Here is a 16,453-nt window from a genome sequence, read left to right as displayed (position 1 = left end):
CTATCATTGTTTTGATTCATGAATTGTCTTGGATTTGGCCAGTAGAGTCCCTTTCACTTTCTTTATGGCACACTAAAACATCTTTTTTTTTCCAGACCCAACTTGTATTTTCTCTGACTCAGATCTGGAACCAGTTATTTCTCCTCGGGCATGTTTTTTTGTTGGGGGTACATACTAGTCTGTGTCACTAAGTTTACCCATAGCACTCATACATTCCCATTGGGGTTTGTCCTTTGCAGTCAGTGAGTGTGCTCAAGGAGCTGCCAGAGTCCTTTATATTATGAAAATTATGTGTGATCACTGACCACCTTTCCTTCCTATAAACTGGCATTATAACCTGACAAAGGGATCTTTTCTAATTTACTGATTTGAGTGGTTGAGTGCATTCTAGATATATGTATGGAACTATGCTGTTTTCCTTAAGCCAATTTGAGGAAATCACGATAAACTGAAAAAAATGATTTCTCAAATATATGGAATTAATATAGTCTGTTTCTTTAATCCCGATTCTGTGTTATTGGTGTGTTGTCATTCAGAAATGAATATCACCTTTCAGGGGACAGTGGAAATGCCACTTCTTTTAAAAAGCCTTTTGGGCCTGGCCAGTGTGGCTCAGTGGTTGAGCATTGACCCATGCACCAAGAGGTCGCTGGTTCGATTCCCAATCAGGACACGTGCCCGGGTTGTGGGCCCAGTCCCCAGTGGGGGCATGTAGGAGGCCGTCAATCAGTGTCCTCTCTCATTGATGTTTCTTTTTTTTTTTTTTTTTTTTTTTTTATCCTCACCCAAGGACATTTTTCCATTTTTTTGTACAGATAGAGTGGGAGGGAGAGAGAGGAAGGGAGAGAGAGAGAGAAACATCGACATGAAGGGACACATCGAGTGGCTGCCACCCGCACGACCAACCAGGGCCGGGGACAAACCGCAACCGAAGTACGTGCCCTTAGCGGGAACCGAACCCGGGTCTCTCCGGACCGCAGGCCGACGCTCTAACCGCTGAGCCAAACCGGCCAGGGCTCATTGATGTTTCTATCTCCCTCTTCCTTCCTCTCTCTAAAAATCAATAAAGAAAAAAAATTTTTTTAATAAATAAAAAGCCTTTTGGATTCCTGAGCACTTATAAGGACTGAAGCTCTCTCATGCTTCTTAGAACCTTATATATTGTATTGTTGGTGTTTTCTAGTATTTTCTCTATGAAGTCAGCTCCTTAACAGCCGCTTTACCTCATTTATCTCTGTTTTGCTCTACCCTGCCCTGCCCCCTACCCTGCACTACCTTGGCGGGCACTCAGGGAGTGTTTAAAGTGCATCTTTCCCTTTGATAGTAGATTGTGCTTATCTGATCCCAGCTATGCAAAACCATCTTTTTTGTTTTAAACCATTCCACATAGTTTTCACACCCACAGGAAATCCTAGGTAACTGTTGTAATTAATTTTTAGATGACAAAAAGGAACTTGGAGCAGCCAGAAGAAGTCAGTATTACATGAAATATGGGAATCCAAACTACGGAGGCATGAAAGGAATTCTTAGTAATTCTTGGTGAGTCCAGAAGTGTAAAATACAATAGTTAAGCTTTTAACAATCCTTTAGTTGGTATCCTGCAGTGTAATGTCAACACCATGTGTGGACTCGAAGGAAGATAAGAGGGAAGAGTGCAAGTTTCTTAACTGTGGTAAATGGTGTGAGAATGCTGAGCTTCAGTTTCATTTCAGATGTCTCTGTTTCAGTACCTGACACTGTGTCAGGGTGTAGTTGAAATTAATCAGTGGGTTTCAAGGTCCTTCCTGTTGGTTTTTGATTATGTGCTTATTTTGGCAATGTTGCAGGAAGCGAAGATATCATTCCCGTCGCATTCAACGGGATGTGATCAAGAAGAGAGCCCTGATTGGGGATGATGTTGGCTTGACGTCCTATAAACATCGACATTCCGGTAGTTGCCTGCTCAGCTCTTGGGTAGACACATGTTTGGCTCCCGAAATCATATTTTTATTCTTAATACAGTCTTTTAAGGTTCCAAACTTTATCATCCTCTCTTCCTTGCCCTCACCCTCTGCCAACATATAGGAAAGTAAGTCAAGTCACAATTAATTTTAAATTGCCCATACAAAGAGGTCAAATGATTTTATAAAAACTGTTCTAACAAAAAGGGCCAAATGTGACATAGGGGAAATTAAAATAAAGCTATTCTTAGGAATCTAATTTTTCCTACTATTTATTTCAAAAGCTGCATGAAAAAATTTTTTAAAATATTTTATCAGATGAGCTGATAGTATTGTTCATTTATCTGAAAATTAAAATAGGCTGCTATATCTAGCGTTCTATGCTTATTGGCTTGTGCACATGAATGCCTCCAAAAAGTGGGATATCATGACTCAGGTTTCTTTTCCTTTCCTTCTTTCTCTTCTTCTTTCTTTCTTTATTTCTCTGCTTATTGTAAAAGAACCATTTTCATTATGTTTTATAAAGATTTGTTTTTATTTTGAACCTAACCTGTGGGATCTTCTACTTGCTTTTAGAACTATAACTAGCTAAGTCAGCATACAAACATGGAATAACATGCATGCACATTTATCATTGTAACAGGAACAGGGAGAGGTGACATCTATACGTTTTTATTGTGTATATCAAAAATGGTATATTTGAAACTTGCATCTAATGCAGTTACACTTTTTCAGTTTCATTTACTTTAAAATATTTAAGATAATTTCATCATGTAATCTTTGTATTTATATTAAAGAAATTAAAAAGGAAATTGCCCCTAATTCTAGCACTCTAATATAACAATTGACTTCATTTTACATTTTTCCTATTTGTTTCTTTTCATAATAAATACTATAATTTTTGTGACCATATATTTTATATTCTCTTCTTCCACTGTTTATAAGCATTTTTTCATGAACTTTAGAGTTACCATAGATGTTTATTATTTTCAGTGATTATGGTCTGTAAAGTCACTGTGATCATTGAAGGAGCAAATACTGAAACATTGAGAATCTGATCATACCATTTTTGTCATCTGTTCAGTATATAACCTTGTTTGATGTGTCTTTCTGTTTAAAGACATTTTATTTTAATGCAAACAGGATTATAACTCATGCATGTCTGAACAAAGCTTGTCTAGTACACATCTTTTCCCATTAAAGCACGTTACATCCTCCTTGTGCTTAGGAACACTAGACAGTTTTGGCATAACCAAACAGTGAGATCACTACAAATGCCACAAAAACGTGAAAAACATGGCACCCAGTAGACTGCAAAAAGGACACTTACCTTACAGTGTGAGAGATGAGCAAGAAGGCAGAGCATTGCCATGTTTGATAATCAGCTGGGAAGGTACATGTGTGGTGACTCAGATTTTTTTGCCGTTCTGCACATGTCCACAAATGACCATGAAAGCACTGTGGTATTTATTACATAGATTTTGGAATTAGAAATAAATTTGGCAAATTCACATATATAGAATCTGAATAATGACAATGGACTGTATTTTAGATAATTTTATAAAATGCCATAGGCTGCTAGATCATACTTTACCTAGCCATTCTTCTGTTACAGGTATCAGAATGGCACTGTTATAGATAATGTGTCAGTAAAATCTTGGGCATAGGAACCGCTTCTTTTTAAAATGGTCATCGAAGTGAATAGAAAATTAGACTTGTCATTGCTTTCCTTAATGTTTTTTGGTTAAATTCCTTAGGACTAGTGAATGTTCCTGAGGAACCCATTGAGGAGGAGGAGGAAGAAGAGGAGGAGGAAGACCAGGACATGGATGCAGATGACAGGGTGGTGGTAGAGTACCATGAGGAGCTCCCAGCTCTCAAGCAGACCCGGGAGCGGAGCACATCCAGGCGTTCCAGTGCCAGCAGCTCAGACTCCGATGAAATGGACTATGATCTAGAACTGAAAATGATTTCCACTCCTTCACCAAAGAAAAGCATGAAAATGACTATGTATGCTGATGAAGTGGAATCTCAATTAAAAAATATTAGGTAAAATTATTTTTTCTTTTTCTGAGTGCTAGCTTTTAATTTGATTTTAAATACTAATTACTAACTTCCTTTTAATTCCTCTTAGTTTTATAATCACTTTATCTGTTCTAATTTTAGTCCTTTAGAGAGTTTGAATAAAAGTGTTTGATTTTTCCTCACAATATACAAGAAGAAATCCTTATTATAGACAATATAAAAGGTGAAAATCACCTATATAATCATTCTCTCCTAAGATAAGGGCTGTTAGTAGTAGTTGGGTGAATAACCTTTTTTCTAGTTTCATGCATATACATGGAGAAATTATTGATATAGTTGTACAGAAATGATGTTATGCTATTTATATTGTTCTGTGGTAAGCTTTTTTCATTTAATATATTGTAGACATCTGCTATTTTTTCGTTGTTTCAAAATACAGTATTATGGTTTATTTAACCCAGTCACTTATTGATGGACATTTAGGTTTCTATTTTCTTACTATCCCACTACTAGGTAAATTCCTTGAATTCCCATTGCTCGAAAAATTCGCATGTTTTAAAATGCGGGCCCAGCCTGAGTGGCTCAGTGGTTGAGTGTTGACCCATGCACCAAGAGGTCACCAGTTCGATTCCAGGTCAGAGCACATGCCCAGTTTGTGGGCCAATTCCCCAGTGGGGGCACACACGAGGTAGCCAGTCAATGTTTCTATTTCTCCCTCTCCCACTCTAAAATCAATGAAGAAAAAAAATTTTTTTAATAAAATGCGCTATTGCAAAATTGCATTCCAGAAAGGTTTTATTCAATCACCTGTTACCTACACAGTTGCCAATGTTAGGTATTACCACTTTCTAATTTTTGCTAATTTCATGGACAAAAAAAAAAGTTATTTTAATGTGCATTTCTTGGAGGACTAGTGGGGATAAGGGGGAGCGAATTCTTGAGGGCAGATAAACATGCACAACTCAAAGAGTTGAAATCTAAGGAAGTTCTCGCTAAGTGTTCTTGGTGATGTAATTGGGGAAATGAAAAAACAAGCTAGTATGTATGGCTTTGTTCATATCCTTATTTTTAGTTTTCATAGAACTTTGTAGTAGCAAATCTGCCAAAATAATGCTGCCAAAATAATCCCTAGTATGGTAGCAGGTGTCTTTGACAGAGAAGTAAGCCCTTAAAAAGGGGGATTGTGGACTCTGTTGTATCTTAACTGCAGCCAGTGACAGCCTGGGTGAGCAGAGGCCCCACGCCCTTTACAGGCCTCTACTTAATGTTTGTCTCAGGAGAAGGGGACTCACAGTTACGTGCTCTGTGATGGCTTACAGATGTCATGTGTGGAAACCACCCTGGAAAACTTGGGAACTTGCTCGTCTGGCTGGTCTCTACAACAGGCTGATCATGATTTTTGTAAGCAAATAATTATCAGTATAGAGTATTTGTAAGTGAATGTTGACTATTTTAGATAGGGATTTCATTGTTTCCTCAAAAGTATATGAGATTGTTGCGTGGGTGTTGTCCCATAGTTGAAGTTGGTAACTGTGCCCTGTTTTTTTTGTGTGTGTATGTGTGTTTTTTTTTGTTTTTGTTTTTTTTTAAGGAACTCCATGAGGGCAGATACTATATCCACAAGCAATATAAAAAATCGAATTGGTAACAAATTACCACCTGAGAAATTTGTAGATGTCCGACATTTATTAGATGAAAAACGTCAGCACACACGTCCACGGCCATCCAGCAGCAGTACTAAATCAGGTATTGTTGTTCAGTTGTGTTTCTGGATTTCATTCTGAGCTCCAGAAAGCAAACTGGGACAGGGATAGGTTTTTAGATAAAACGTTGCTGTTTGTGGACAGATTTAGTTGTTCTGGTTCATTACTTCTAAATTTTGGGTTAGGCATTGGACTTTAGGACATGAAAAATAATCAAGACTTTTCAAAATTAGCTTTCAATGTTTTTGAACCTAACCTTTATTTTACTCTGTATGTCATTGGTATTTTTTTTTTATACATAAGGGTAATGGAAACTAAGTTGTTGATGTCAAAGTGGTTAAGAATTTAAGCTAGATATGCCTGTAGTGGGTACTTGGCCATGCCTGCTGTGTGCCTGGCCCAGGGCTAGGTGCCAGGGGTGTTCGAAGTTTTTGGAGGGGATGCAGAGTCATCATAGAACTCTGATGGAGAAACACAAGTACACACATTCAGATTATTCCACCCAAAGAAGAGTGGAGGCAGTGCTCTGATAGTTCTGTAAGCAGTGGGCTGTGAGAGCAGAGAGGGAAGCGAAATTCACTAGCAGAACTGTGGAAGGCTTCTCAGGGAAAGTGGCTTTAGAGTGAGGCCTTGGGGAGGGAATAGGATCTCAGTTGGCAAATGCAGTTTTTTCAGAAAGTTACCTGATCTTATATCTATTTTAGAAAGATAACTTGGGAGCACAGTGGGGTAGGGTATAGAGTAAGTAAATAACAAGGGCCTCGGTCAGGAACCACAGAGACAGAATAGACGAGAACGTCAAACCTTGTGAGGGAAGAAGACTCAGCACTGGGATGTGAGGGAGGACGGAGAAAAACCAAGGGTTCCAGACCTGAGGGACTAGAATGATGGGGATGCTGCTCTCTCAGAATAAGCAAGATGGGTAAAAGCCCCAGCACAATGACTTGCTAAATAAATGTGGTTTTGTTGTTGCTGTTATGGTGAGAAGGAACTCAGGAGATCTGGCAGATTTCGGAGGTGGTTAGAGGAAAAGCAAATTTGATTTGAGACATCTTCTCTTGATCCTTTGTTTCTCACCACTCTCATTACATTTATTAAGTGTGATGAGTTTATTGAGAACTTATATGTTCAAAGATTGTGGCTTCTGTGCTGGGTTTTTGTAGTACTGCTGGTTAACTGAAATGTTTGTAAACTTTTTTGGTCTGCTTGATTCTATGTAAAAAACAAAAGACAGTTGATTCTGCCTCAAATTCCTTTCTGGAGCAGTCGGCTAAGATTTTTTCCCCTGAGAAACCCTACATCTGAGTTTTCTTAAGGCAATCTTGACTGATTGCATAAAGCAGCGATTTTCAACCAGTGTTCTCCAAGAATTTTTAAAACATGCAATACCTGACTATTTAGTCAGAGGCACTGACCTCTTTTCCCTTAGACTGTCAAATAAATAAATGACAACAGCCAATACAACAATGGTCATCCCATATGAATGAATCAAAATTACACCTTTTTTTTTTCCTTTTTGTCAAATCAGCAAAAAATAAATTTTGGGGTGTGCCACAGGATTTTAGTAATTAATTTATGTGTACCATGAGATGAAAAAGGTTGAAAATCATGGCATAGAGAGAAGGCTTTTAGAAGCTCGAGTGTATCAGCCCTTTGTCCTCACTCGGGGAGATCTGCACCAGGCCCTGTATAGATCTCAGGTTGACAGCACAGATAGCAAAACACACATGCTTGGTAACAGTATTACTTTTTTTTCTAGATATACGCCAGCGGTTAGGAAAAAGACCACATTCTCCAGAAAAGGCTTGTAACCCCATCATTCGAAGAGAGCCCTTTTCTGATGTACATAGTAGGTTAGGTGTTCCCAGGCAAGACATTAAAGGCCTCTATTCTGATACTTGGGAGAAGAAATCAGGTTAGTAACACTTAAAACTGATGGGGATGGGAACTGGGTAAGAACAGGGACAATGGGTAAAGCATAGAAGTATTTTGTTAGCAGCCCTGGCCGACTTGGCTCAGTGGTTGGAGCTTCGGCCTGCAGAACAAAGGGTCTCTGGTTTGATTCCTGGTGAAGGGCATGTACCTGGGTTGCAGGTTCAATCCCCAGCCCTAGCCCTGGTCCAGTCAGGGTCATGCAGGAGGCAACCAATTGATGTGTGTCTCTCACATCTCTCACGTCAATATTTCTCTCTTTCCCCCTCCCTCCTGTCCACTCTCTCTTTATTTTTTTTTATGTATTCATTTTTGTTTTTTATTGATTTTATGAGAGAGAGAGAAACATCAATGTGAGAGAAATACATCAATTGGCTGCCTCCTGCATTTCCCATACTGGGGATTGAGCCGGTAACCCTGGCATATGTGCCCTGACTGGGTATCAAACCAGAACCTCTCAGTCCATGGGACAGTGCTCAATCCACTGAGCCACACCGGCTGGGCCTGTCCACTCTCTCTAAAAATCAGTAGAATAGCCCTGGTCAGTTTGGCTCAGCAGTAGAGTTACTGAGTAGAGCCCACGGACCAAAGAGTCTTGAGTTCGATTCCAGCCAAGGGCACATACTTCGGTTGCAGATTGTCCCCGGCCCTGGTTGGGGTCATGCAAGAGGCAACCAGTCGATGTGTCTCTCTCACGTCAATGTTTCTCTCTCTCTTTCTTTTTCTCCCCCCCTTCCCTCCCACTCTATCTGAAGATAAATAGAAAAATATCCTTGGGTGAGAATTAAAAAATAAATAAAAATAAAAATTAGTGGAATAATATCTTCGATGAGGATTAACAAAAAAGAAAGAAAGAAATACTTGGTTAAGCAGAAGGCAGTAAATAGCAAATGCCAAAAATAAATTATTTTTTCTCCTTCCATTGTAATCATTATAGTAGTAATAACAACAATAATAATAATGGTAACAGTATGGAAAATTTAGAGAATAGGAAAAAGACCCACCCCTGGTTCTTTCAATTTAGCACAAATACTTTTTAGTTTCATTATGCTATTCCAATCTTTGTCCATATACATATCCTGCTTTTTCATATAACGTTTTATCATAGTCATATTTCTACATTGTTATATTCTTTTTTTAAAATGTGTTTTTATTGATTTTTTCAGAGAGAGAAGAAGGGAGAGAGAGATGGAAACATCGATATAAGAGAGAAACATTTATCGACTGCCTTCTGCATGCCCCCTACTGGGCATGTGCCCTGACCGGGAATTGAACCGGGACCTCTTAGTCCATGGGACTGAGCTCATTCCGCTGAGCCACACCAGGCAGGCTACATTGTTATATTCTTTTTTTTTTTTTTTTTTTATCCTCACCCGAGGATATTTTTCCATTTTTTGTACAGATAGAGTGGGAGGGAGAGAGAGGAAGGGAGAGAGAGAGAGAAACATCGACGTGAAGGGACACATCGAGTGGCTGCCACCCGCACGACCAACCAGGGCCGGGGAGAAACTGCAACCGAAGTACGTGCCCTTAGTGGGAACCGAACCCGGGTCTCTCCGGACCGCAGGCCAACGCTCTAACCGCTGAGCCAAACTGGCCAGGGCGACATTGTTATATTCTTTATAAATAAAACTTAATTGCCTTATGGTATGGCTATACTATGAAATTCTAAACACATATTTCTCCATTATTAGATATTGATAAAGTATATTTTTAAAATTAATGGAGGGTGGGAAGACTCTTTGAAAGTTTATAGTGTTTCAGACCCATCAGTTTGTAGAATGTTATGGCTGGGCATGAGCTATGCCCACTCATGGAAAAATTCAGCTGTGTACAGGATGGTGAGAGAGGGGCAGGTGTGGCATAAACCAGATGACTCTGATATGGCTAGCATCAGGGGAGGGGGCACATGTCCCCTATCTGTGAGAATCTCCCCTTAGGTCCAGATCCCTGCGTTTGCAGCCTCAGATGTAAGATTACCTCCCCAAGGCTGTGCAGTGGTTGCTAGTGCCACAGAGCACCACCAGTGTGTCCTGCTCATCGGATGTGGACATTACCCCTGCTTCCTCAGTACTACCCTGCTTCTCAGCATTGACTACCAAATCTAAAATGCCTTCTTATTCAAACAGGTAGTTTATGGACTCGCTTAGGATCTGCATCCAAGACCAAAGAAAAGAACATGAAGAAAGTGGATCATAGGGCTCCTGGCACTGAGGAAGATGACTCCGAGCTGCAAAGGGCATGGGGGGCTCTGATTAAGGAGAAAGAACAGTCTCGCCAAAAGAAGAGCCGGTTAGATAACTTACCATCTCTCCAGATCGAAGTTAGTCGGGAAAGCAGCTCTGGTTCAGAGGCAGAGTCCTGATGCCCTTGGGGCCCATGGCAGCTGCCCTAAAGCCTGACATTCTTGTGCAGGGTGGGGTGCACAGTAGGAACCTCCCCTGCAGGAATTGGTGCCCCTCCTGCTGTTACTCATAACAGTCACCCTCAGCTCTTGCTACTTTAGCAAGACCTCTTAAGAATGTGACATGTTTGAAGGGCATCTATCTATCTTTTGCTGCAGAGTTATAGTTCTGGGCCCTCAATTTTTTTTCCTACCACCCCACAAGCTTTATCCTTTGAGAAAAAGACAGCCCTCCAGATTTTGTAGACATTTTTAATATTTTTAACATTGTGTCTTTTAAAAGAAATGTTTTACACAGTTCATCCAAAGAGCAGAGAACTGAACTTCTCACTATTGCCTTGGCCCTGACAGCTGTTACCAGCACCCTTTTCCCAAGAAAAGTCAATTCCCAGGTGCTTATTGGACAGCCTTCGAGGGGGAAGATGAGGGAAGCTGCCAGCTCACCCTTCCAGGACCCTAGTGTGGGGGCCGAATCCCATGGACCTGACCTCAGAGGTGCACCAGTGCTGCCCAGGTAGATAAGAGACACAGCGTCGATCGTGCTTCTGTTCCTGGGGATGTCTGTTAGGGACCTCTTGTTATCAGTCGGCTTGAAGTGAAGATCAAGTTCAGTGCTGTGGGAATTTTAGGAACAAAAACTGTGACTTCTGGATTGGGGTGGATTTTTTTGTGCTAGGGGTGGGGTCATGGGTTAATGTTGAACAATTTTTAAGTCTGTATTATGTTTAAAAAATATTAATGATTTAAAAGTTTAAATTTTTAATTTTTATATGTGAAAATACTTCCTGTTGGCTACAAGGGAAGCTCAAGTGGTGTCTTATGTGCTGTTAAATATATATTATATACTTTGGAAGAAGGCAAAGAGAGGAGTCTCATTATTTTTAAATGATCCTAATTGTATAGTCTGTTGTACATAGAGTTCAACTTGCTTTTTGGCCACTATAGGAAAGAAATCCATCCATCTGAGATGGGGTTCTGTTGTTTATTATCACTTCAGAAGTAATACAATGACATTTTTTCTGTCTCCAAGTTCTGGCACTGAAGACATCTTCAAAACTGGCAAATAAGATAATAGTTATAGAAATTTTAGTTTGTTTATTTTTAAACTTCTTTCAGATTATTTTAACTACAAAAAGGCAGTTGATTATCTTGTTTTCCTGTTTAATTTTTGTTTTGAAGTATTTAATGTTTGCATTCCTCTGAAACTTAAAAAGTGTTTCAGTTCAGTTCACTAGCACTTGGGCGTTAGGGATAGTAAAGCCTTGTCCTTTTGTCATGTCACGACTCTCCATCTGCCTGGAGCGTCTCAGTACCCAGTGCAGCCCTGGATTCTAGAGTTCCTTACTTGGGCTGAGCTAATTATGATCACTGGAGAGTTGACTGAATGCAGAACACTGTTAGTAAAGGGCTGTGGGACTTGAGAGCTACAACAAAGACTGTGTTATCCCTATTTTGTTGGTTTACCTGCTTTTTTCTCTCCCTTTAGAAAGATTAGAGCATATAATCATGATACATGTTTCAGCTTCCTTCTAGGAAAGAGAGGGTTTAGGTTTCTCTGCCAGTTGAGACCTAAGTTTTCTGAGGCTTCTCAGCTCCTCTTGCTCTTTGATGCGCACAGCTGAGAGCCAGGTTCTTGGGGAAGGTTTGGGGAGTTGGTTGAGAGAGAAGTATGAGGTCCTGAGAGTCAGAGACCTGGATGCCAACCCCTGGCTCTGCTTCATCAGCCTGAGCCTTGGTTTCCCCATCTAGTAAATGAATGGGCTGGAACCAGAGCTTCTGGCTTTGCTAGTGTATCTCAGTGGTGGTTGACTGTTTGCCACAGTTATGCTGCAGTGACCTGGCCAGGATTGGTTTCTGTTGCAGGTGGGGGAAGGGTCAAGGGGACAAGGGAGGTTGTAGACAGGGATTTACCTCCATTTCATTCCAGTCTCAGGGTGGGACAGAAGTCTTTGTGGTCAGGGTCCCAACTGACAAAGTCTCTGCAGTGTTCAGAAAATGTCCCCTCTCAAGCTTTCCTTTGGGATTCCCCGTTGCAACCATTTCCTAGCAGTAGTTCAGGCCCATCTGTCCCGTGGCCTTTTAGCCCTCACCAGTCTCCTGTAGAGACCAGGGAAGACCTTCTGGAAGGGTGGTGATGTGTGGTCAAAATTGGTCTTTGATCTAACCAAGAAAAATGCCCACTTTAGCAGCCTGGCAATTCTCACAAACACACAGAACCCAGAAAAGGATCTTGAAAGATTTTAAATTTATTTCTGAAAGTTATTGGCCTTAACATCTCTTGCTGTCTAGCCTGCACTCAGGCACTCAGATTTTATAATATCTTAGGCGTGTCCTGAATGCGCTGGCCCTTTCTTTGGAGTTTGGGAATGAGGGTGGACAGTCAGGACAGTCCCCTGGCAGGCAGTTTAGTGGGCTTTTATGCTGGGCACTCTTCATGTATGTGGGCAGTAGGGCTATGCACTTTTTACGTACGAGATTTTAAATACATTTATGCTGCTTAATAATAATTAGATACCTCATTTCTGTTTTCCACTCTACCTCTTGGGAGAGGTACCAGCTACCCAGGGGAACTTGTGAACCTCCTTACCTGGCCTCTAGTCCAGTCCTGTGAACTCCTCCCCTTAGTTCAACTATGGTCTCCCACTCCATCCTCGTAGCAGCCTCTTTGCTGGTCTCTGCCTCATCTCCCTCTATTCTGCACCGTAGCCAGGATGAACTCTTGTTAGCAGTTTATCGAAATATAATTTATATAGTATACAGTTCACCCATTTAAAGTATACGCTTCAGTAGCTTTTAGTATATTCACAGAGAAGTGCAACCATCACCATATCAATTTTAGAATATTGCCATCACTAAAAAGAAACCTTGTACTCATTGGCAGTCACTCCTCATTCCCTCTTTCCTCCCGGCACCCAGTCTTTCTGTCTGGATTTGCCTGCTCTGCACATTTCACAGAAATGGAATCATACACTTGATATGACTTGTGACTGGGTTCTTTCACTAAATGTATTTTCAATGTTCATCCATGTTGTAGCGTGTATCAGTATTTCCGTTCTTTCTGCTGCTGAATAATATTTCATTGTTTGGCTGTACCACATTTTATTTATCTCTTCACCTGTTAATGGACATTTGGGTTGTTTCTGCTTTGTGACTATTCTGAATAGTGCTCCTGTGAACCTTTATGTACAAGTTTTTGCATGGACAGATGTTTTCATTACTCTTGGGTTACGTACCTAGGAGTGGAATTGCTGGGTCACACTGTATCTCCATCTTTAACCTTTTGAGGAACTGCCAGACTTTCCCCAAGTGGTTGCATCATTTTTCTTTTCTCCTCAGCAGGTTTCCAGTATTTCTGCATCCTTGTCAACAACTTATTTTCTGATGTAAATTGGTATCTTGTGGTTTTGATTTGCATTTCCCTGATGACTAATGATGTTAGCCATTTTTTCATGTGCTTCAGGTTGAACTTTCTTATGGAAGTTATTCCTGTTATTTCTTTGCTTAAAGCCTTTCCAAAGCTTCATCATTGCCCTTGGAATAATTCCCAAACTCCTTTGGTAGTTCACAAGGCTGGTCAAGATTTGACCTGTGGGAGTATTTCTGGCCTGTTCACCTCATCCTCTCGGCCCTCTGTTCACTACTTACTGGGCTCATCTTCATCTCACCAGCCTTCCAGACTCTGCTCAGTGCTGTTCCTCCCTCAGTGACACATTTCCCCTGGTCCTGTTCCCCTCCTGCCTTGCCTTTTCTTTTCCCTCATGCTCCAGGATTCAGAGACCCCTCAATGAGGCTACCCCCAACTTCCAGAGCCAGGTTATGGGTCCCTGCTTTGTGTTCCATAGTAGTCTTGACTCACGCCAGGGTTAGGTTATAAAATCATGCCTAAGAGAATCATTAAGTGTAATCAAAATTCCTCTTGGAAACCCTGAGGAAGGTGCCATGTTGAAGGCCAACATCGTGAGGTCCATCCTGAGTGCAGTTTGCTCCTGCCCATGTGGCAACAGATCATGGTTTCTTTGATTGAGCACCAGGTAAAGTGGTTGGCCTGCAATTATTAGGGCCATGTTGTATAAAAACACTTCCTTTTAGGTGTCAGAGTCCCACTCAGGTGAGAAGAGGCTCTTGGGACTAAGACAGGCTGCGGGAGCAGCAGAGGCGCAGGCTCGTTTCAGGCCCTCCTGCCTGTCTGCTCAGTGAGTAGAGGGGCAGGTGGACTGGGCCAAACGACTTAAAGTTATTTTCCTTTTTCCTGTCTCTCTCTCTCTCTGCCCCCCTCCCTCCCTTTCTCTCTTCTCTCCCTCTCTCTCTTTTGCCAGACAAATACCATAGTTTTTGCCTAAGTGAAGTGTGTATATGATACCAAATCTCTGTACTCTTCTAAACCTGCACATCTTTACACTGGATTGTAATTCCCTGTTCCTACTTTGTCTTTTTGCTAGACTTTAAGCCCTGTGAGAGCAGGGACCCTGTCTAGCCCATTCTTGGGGTTTCCCCAGTGCTAGCATCCTGCCTGGCACCTGACAGGTCCCCCATGGGCATGCAATGGATGTGTACAACCCCCCGCTGTGGGAGCAGTTTTTCTGCTGAGGCCCTGGGTCCTTTTCCAGGCTAGTCTTTGTTTTTCTACCTTGTACACACCACACTTTTTTTCTGTTGTATTTTCCCTGCTATCCTGTGAGCTCCTAATGAGCAGGTGTCTTCATGTTGTTACCTCTGTATCCTCCCACCACGCCAAGCCAGAGTAAGTGGTGCTTAAAGAGAATTCGGTAAATGAATGGATTGTGGTACCCTTCAGATCTGGCACCTTTGTCTGCAGGTCTGTCTACTTCTAGTCAAGACCACCAGATTCAAAAAGAGGAAGATTGTTAAGAATACATACAGTGTACTTGTATAAGAAAAAATATCATTTATTAGACCACAATAAAATTCACATTTTGGTGATCTGGCCAGATCTGAGCTGCAGCTTTCCCAGCTCTATAAAGAATTTGCTAGGGAATTATGTAGATAAGAAGGCACTCAACTGGCTGGTGTGGCTCAGTGGTTGAGTATCTACCCATGCACCAAGAGGTTGCTGGTTTGATTTCTGGTCAGAGCACATGCCCAGGTTGTGGGCCAAATCCCTAGTTGGGGGCATGCAGGAAGCGGCCAGTCGATGTTCTCTCTCATCGATGTTTCTGTCTCTCCCTCTCTCTCTCTCAAAATAAATTTTTTTAAATAAAAAAAAAAGGCATTCATCTGCCCCCAGAGAGCAGGAAAGGAAGTGGGCAGGTGGACGGCATGCCCCAAAGAGGGACTGCAGGGCCAGTTCTTAGCCTCTGGTTCTGTTGGTGAGGAGAGTGACAGCAGTCCAAAGAAGGGAAACAGAACTCTTTCCCGCAGCAACTTTTGCCTAACGTAGCATTCCATCTCTCTGGGAGTGAGCCTTCTTAACATTTTGGCAACATGCTGACAGGCAATGTGGATTAAAGTTAATAGCAACTCATGGCTTCACAGATTAATTAATTGCTATATAAATAAGTTTGATGTATAATTTTTTTTAAACCTTATATAAAAAGTAATTTAGAAGTAAAACTATTTTTTTTTCTTTAAGAGCTAAAAGGACAGAATGTATTTATAATCTTGAGAATAGCACACTTCAAGACAGATTGTTATTGTGTATTCTCACTGTTGGTAACCTAGAACTTTTTCTATATGTTTACAAAATCTTAGAAGAAAAAATACTGTAACATTTTTAAAAAATATTTTTTCTTTATTGATTTGAGAGAGAAAGAGAAAAACATCGATGAGTGAGAACATCAATTGGCTGCCTCCTGCATGCCCCTCACTGGGGATTTGACCCACAACCTGGGCATGTGCCCTGACCGTGAATTGAACCGGCAACCTCTTGATGCATGAGTTGATGCTCAACCAGTGGGCCACACCGGCCAGGCAATACTGTAACATTTTTTTTTCAATGTTTATATTTTATTTTATTTTACTTTATTTGGGGGGGGGGGGTACGTTCCCCTAGCGGGAATTGAACCCGGGACTCTGGGTCGCATGCCGAAGCTTCAAAGGCTGAGCCAAACCGGCCAGGGCAATACTGTAACATTATTAAAACATAAAATTTATGAACATTTCACAGACCTTTGATGTTCCCAGAAGCCATCATGGAAATGCCAGTTCAAAAGCCTATTTCCAATAGTTGAGACATTGAAGTGGGGTTTTGCTGTTGTATCAATGAAACTCTAGAATGTGGGTGGTGTTTAATCAGTACCCTGTCCCGGAGCTCTTTTTTTTTTTTTTAAATCCTCACCCGAGGGCATTTTTCCATTTTTTGTTCAGATAGAGTAGGAGGGAGAGAAAGGAAGAGAGAGAGAGAGAGAAACATCGATGTGAAAGGTACACATCAAGTGGCTGCCACCAGCACAACCCAAGCAGGGCTGGGGACAAACTGCAACCAAGATACG

At 41.2% G+C, this 16,453-nt stretch overlaps 1 protein-coding gene across 4 annotated transcripts in view; it reads left to right on the top strand.

The window, feature by feature from the left end:
- The window catches only part of NCBP3 (nuclear cap binding subunit 3), a 43,903-nt gene that overhangs the window by 23,962 nt on the left and 3,488 nt on the right, over positions 1-16,453 (top strand). Inside the window, exons 8-14 of one of the 4 annotated variants that reach the window (XM_036268305.1) lie at positions 1,440-1,539; positions 1,827-1,930; positions 3,698-3,989; positions 5,557-5,711; positions 7,428-7,583; positions 9,730-9,923; positions 10,356-10,862. In XM_036268305.1, the coding sequence (XP_036124198.1) occupies positions 1,440-1,539; positions 1,827-1,930; positions 3,698-3,989; positions 5,557-5,711; positions 7,428-7,583; positions 9,730-9,923; positions 10,356-10,430 (1,076 nt within the window). In that variant the 3' untranslated portion in view covers positions 10,431-10,862. Of the gene's footprint in view, positions 1-1,439; positions 1,540-1,826; positions 1,931-3,697; positions 3,990-5,556; positions 5,712-7,427; positions 7,584-9,729; positions 10,312-10,355; positions 10,863-16,453 lie in introns of those variants that run through there. The other 3 variants (XM_036268304.1, XR_004960320.1, XM_036268306.1) reach the window with 3 other exon arrangements.

Source organism: Molossus molossus, unplaced genomic scaffold, assembly GCF_014108415.1.
Source record: "Molossus molossus isolate mMolMol1 unplaced genomic scaffold, mMolMol1.p scaffold_m16_p_19, whole genome shotgun sequence".
Lineage (NCBI taxonomy): Eukaryota > Metazoa > Chordata > Mammalia > Chiroptera > Molossidae > Molossus > Molossus molossus.
The sequence above is the reverse complement of the archived record's forward strand: the minus strand, read 5'-3'. Positions and strand labels throughout refer to the sequence as shown.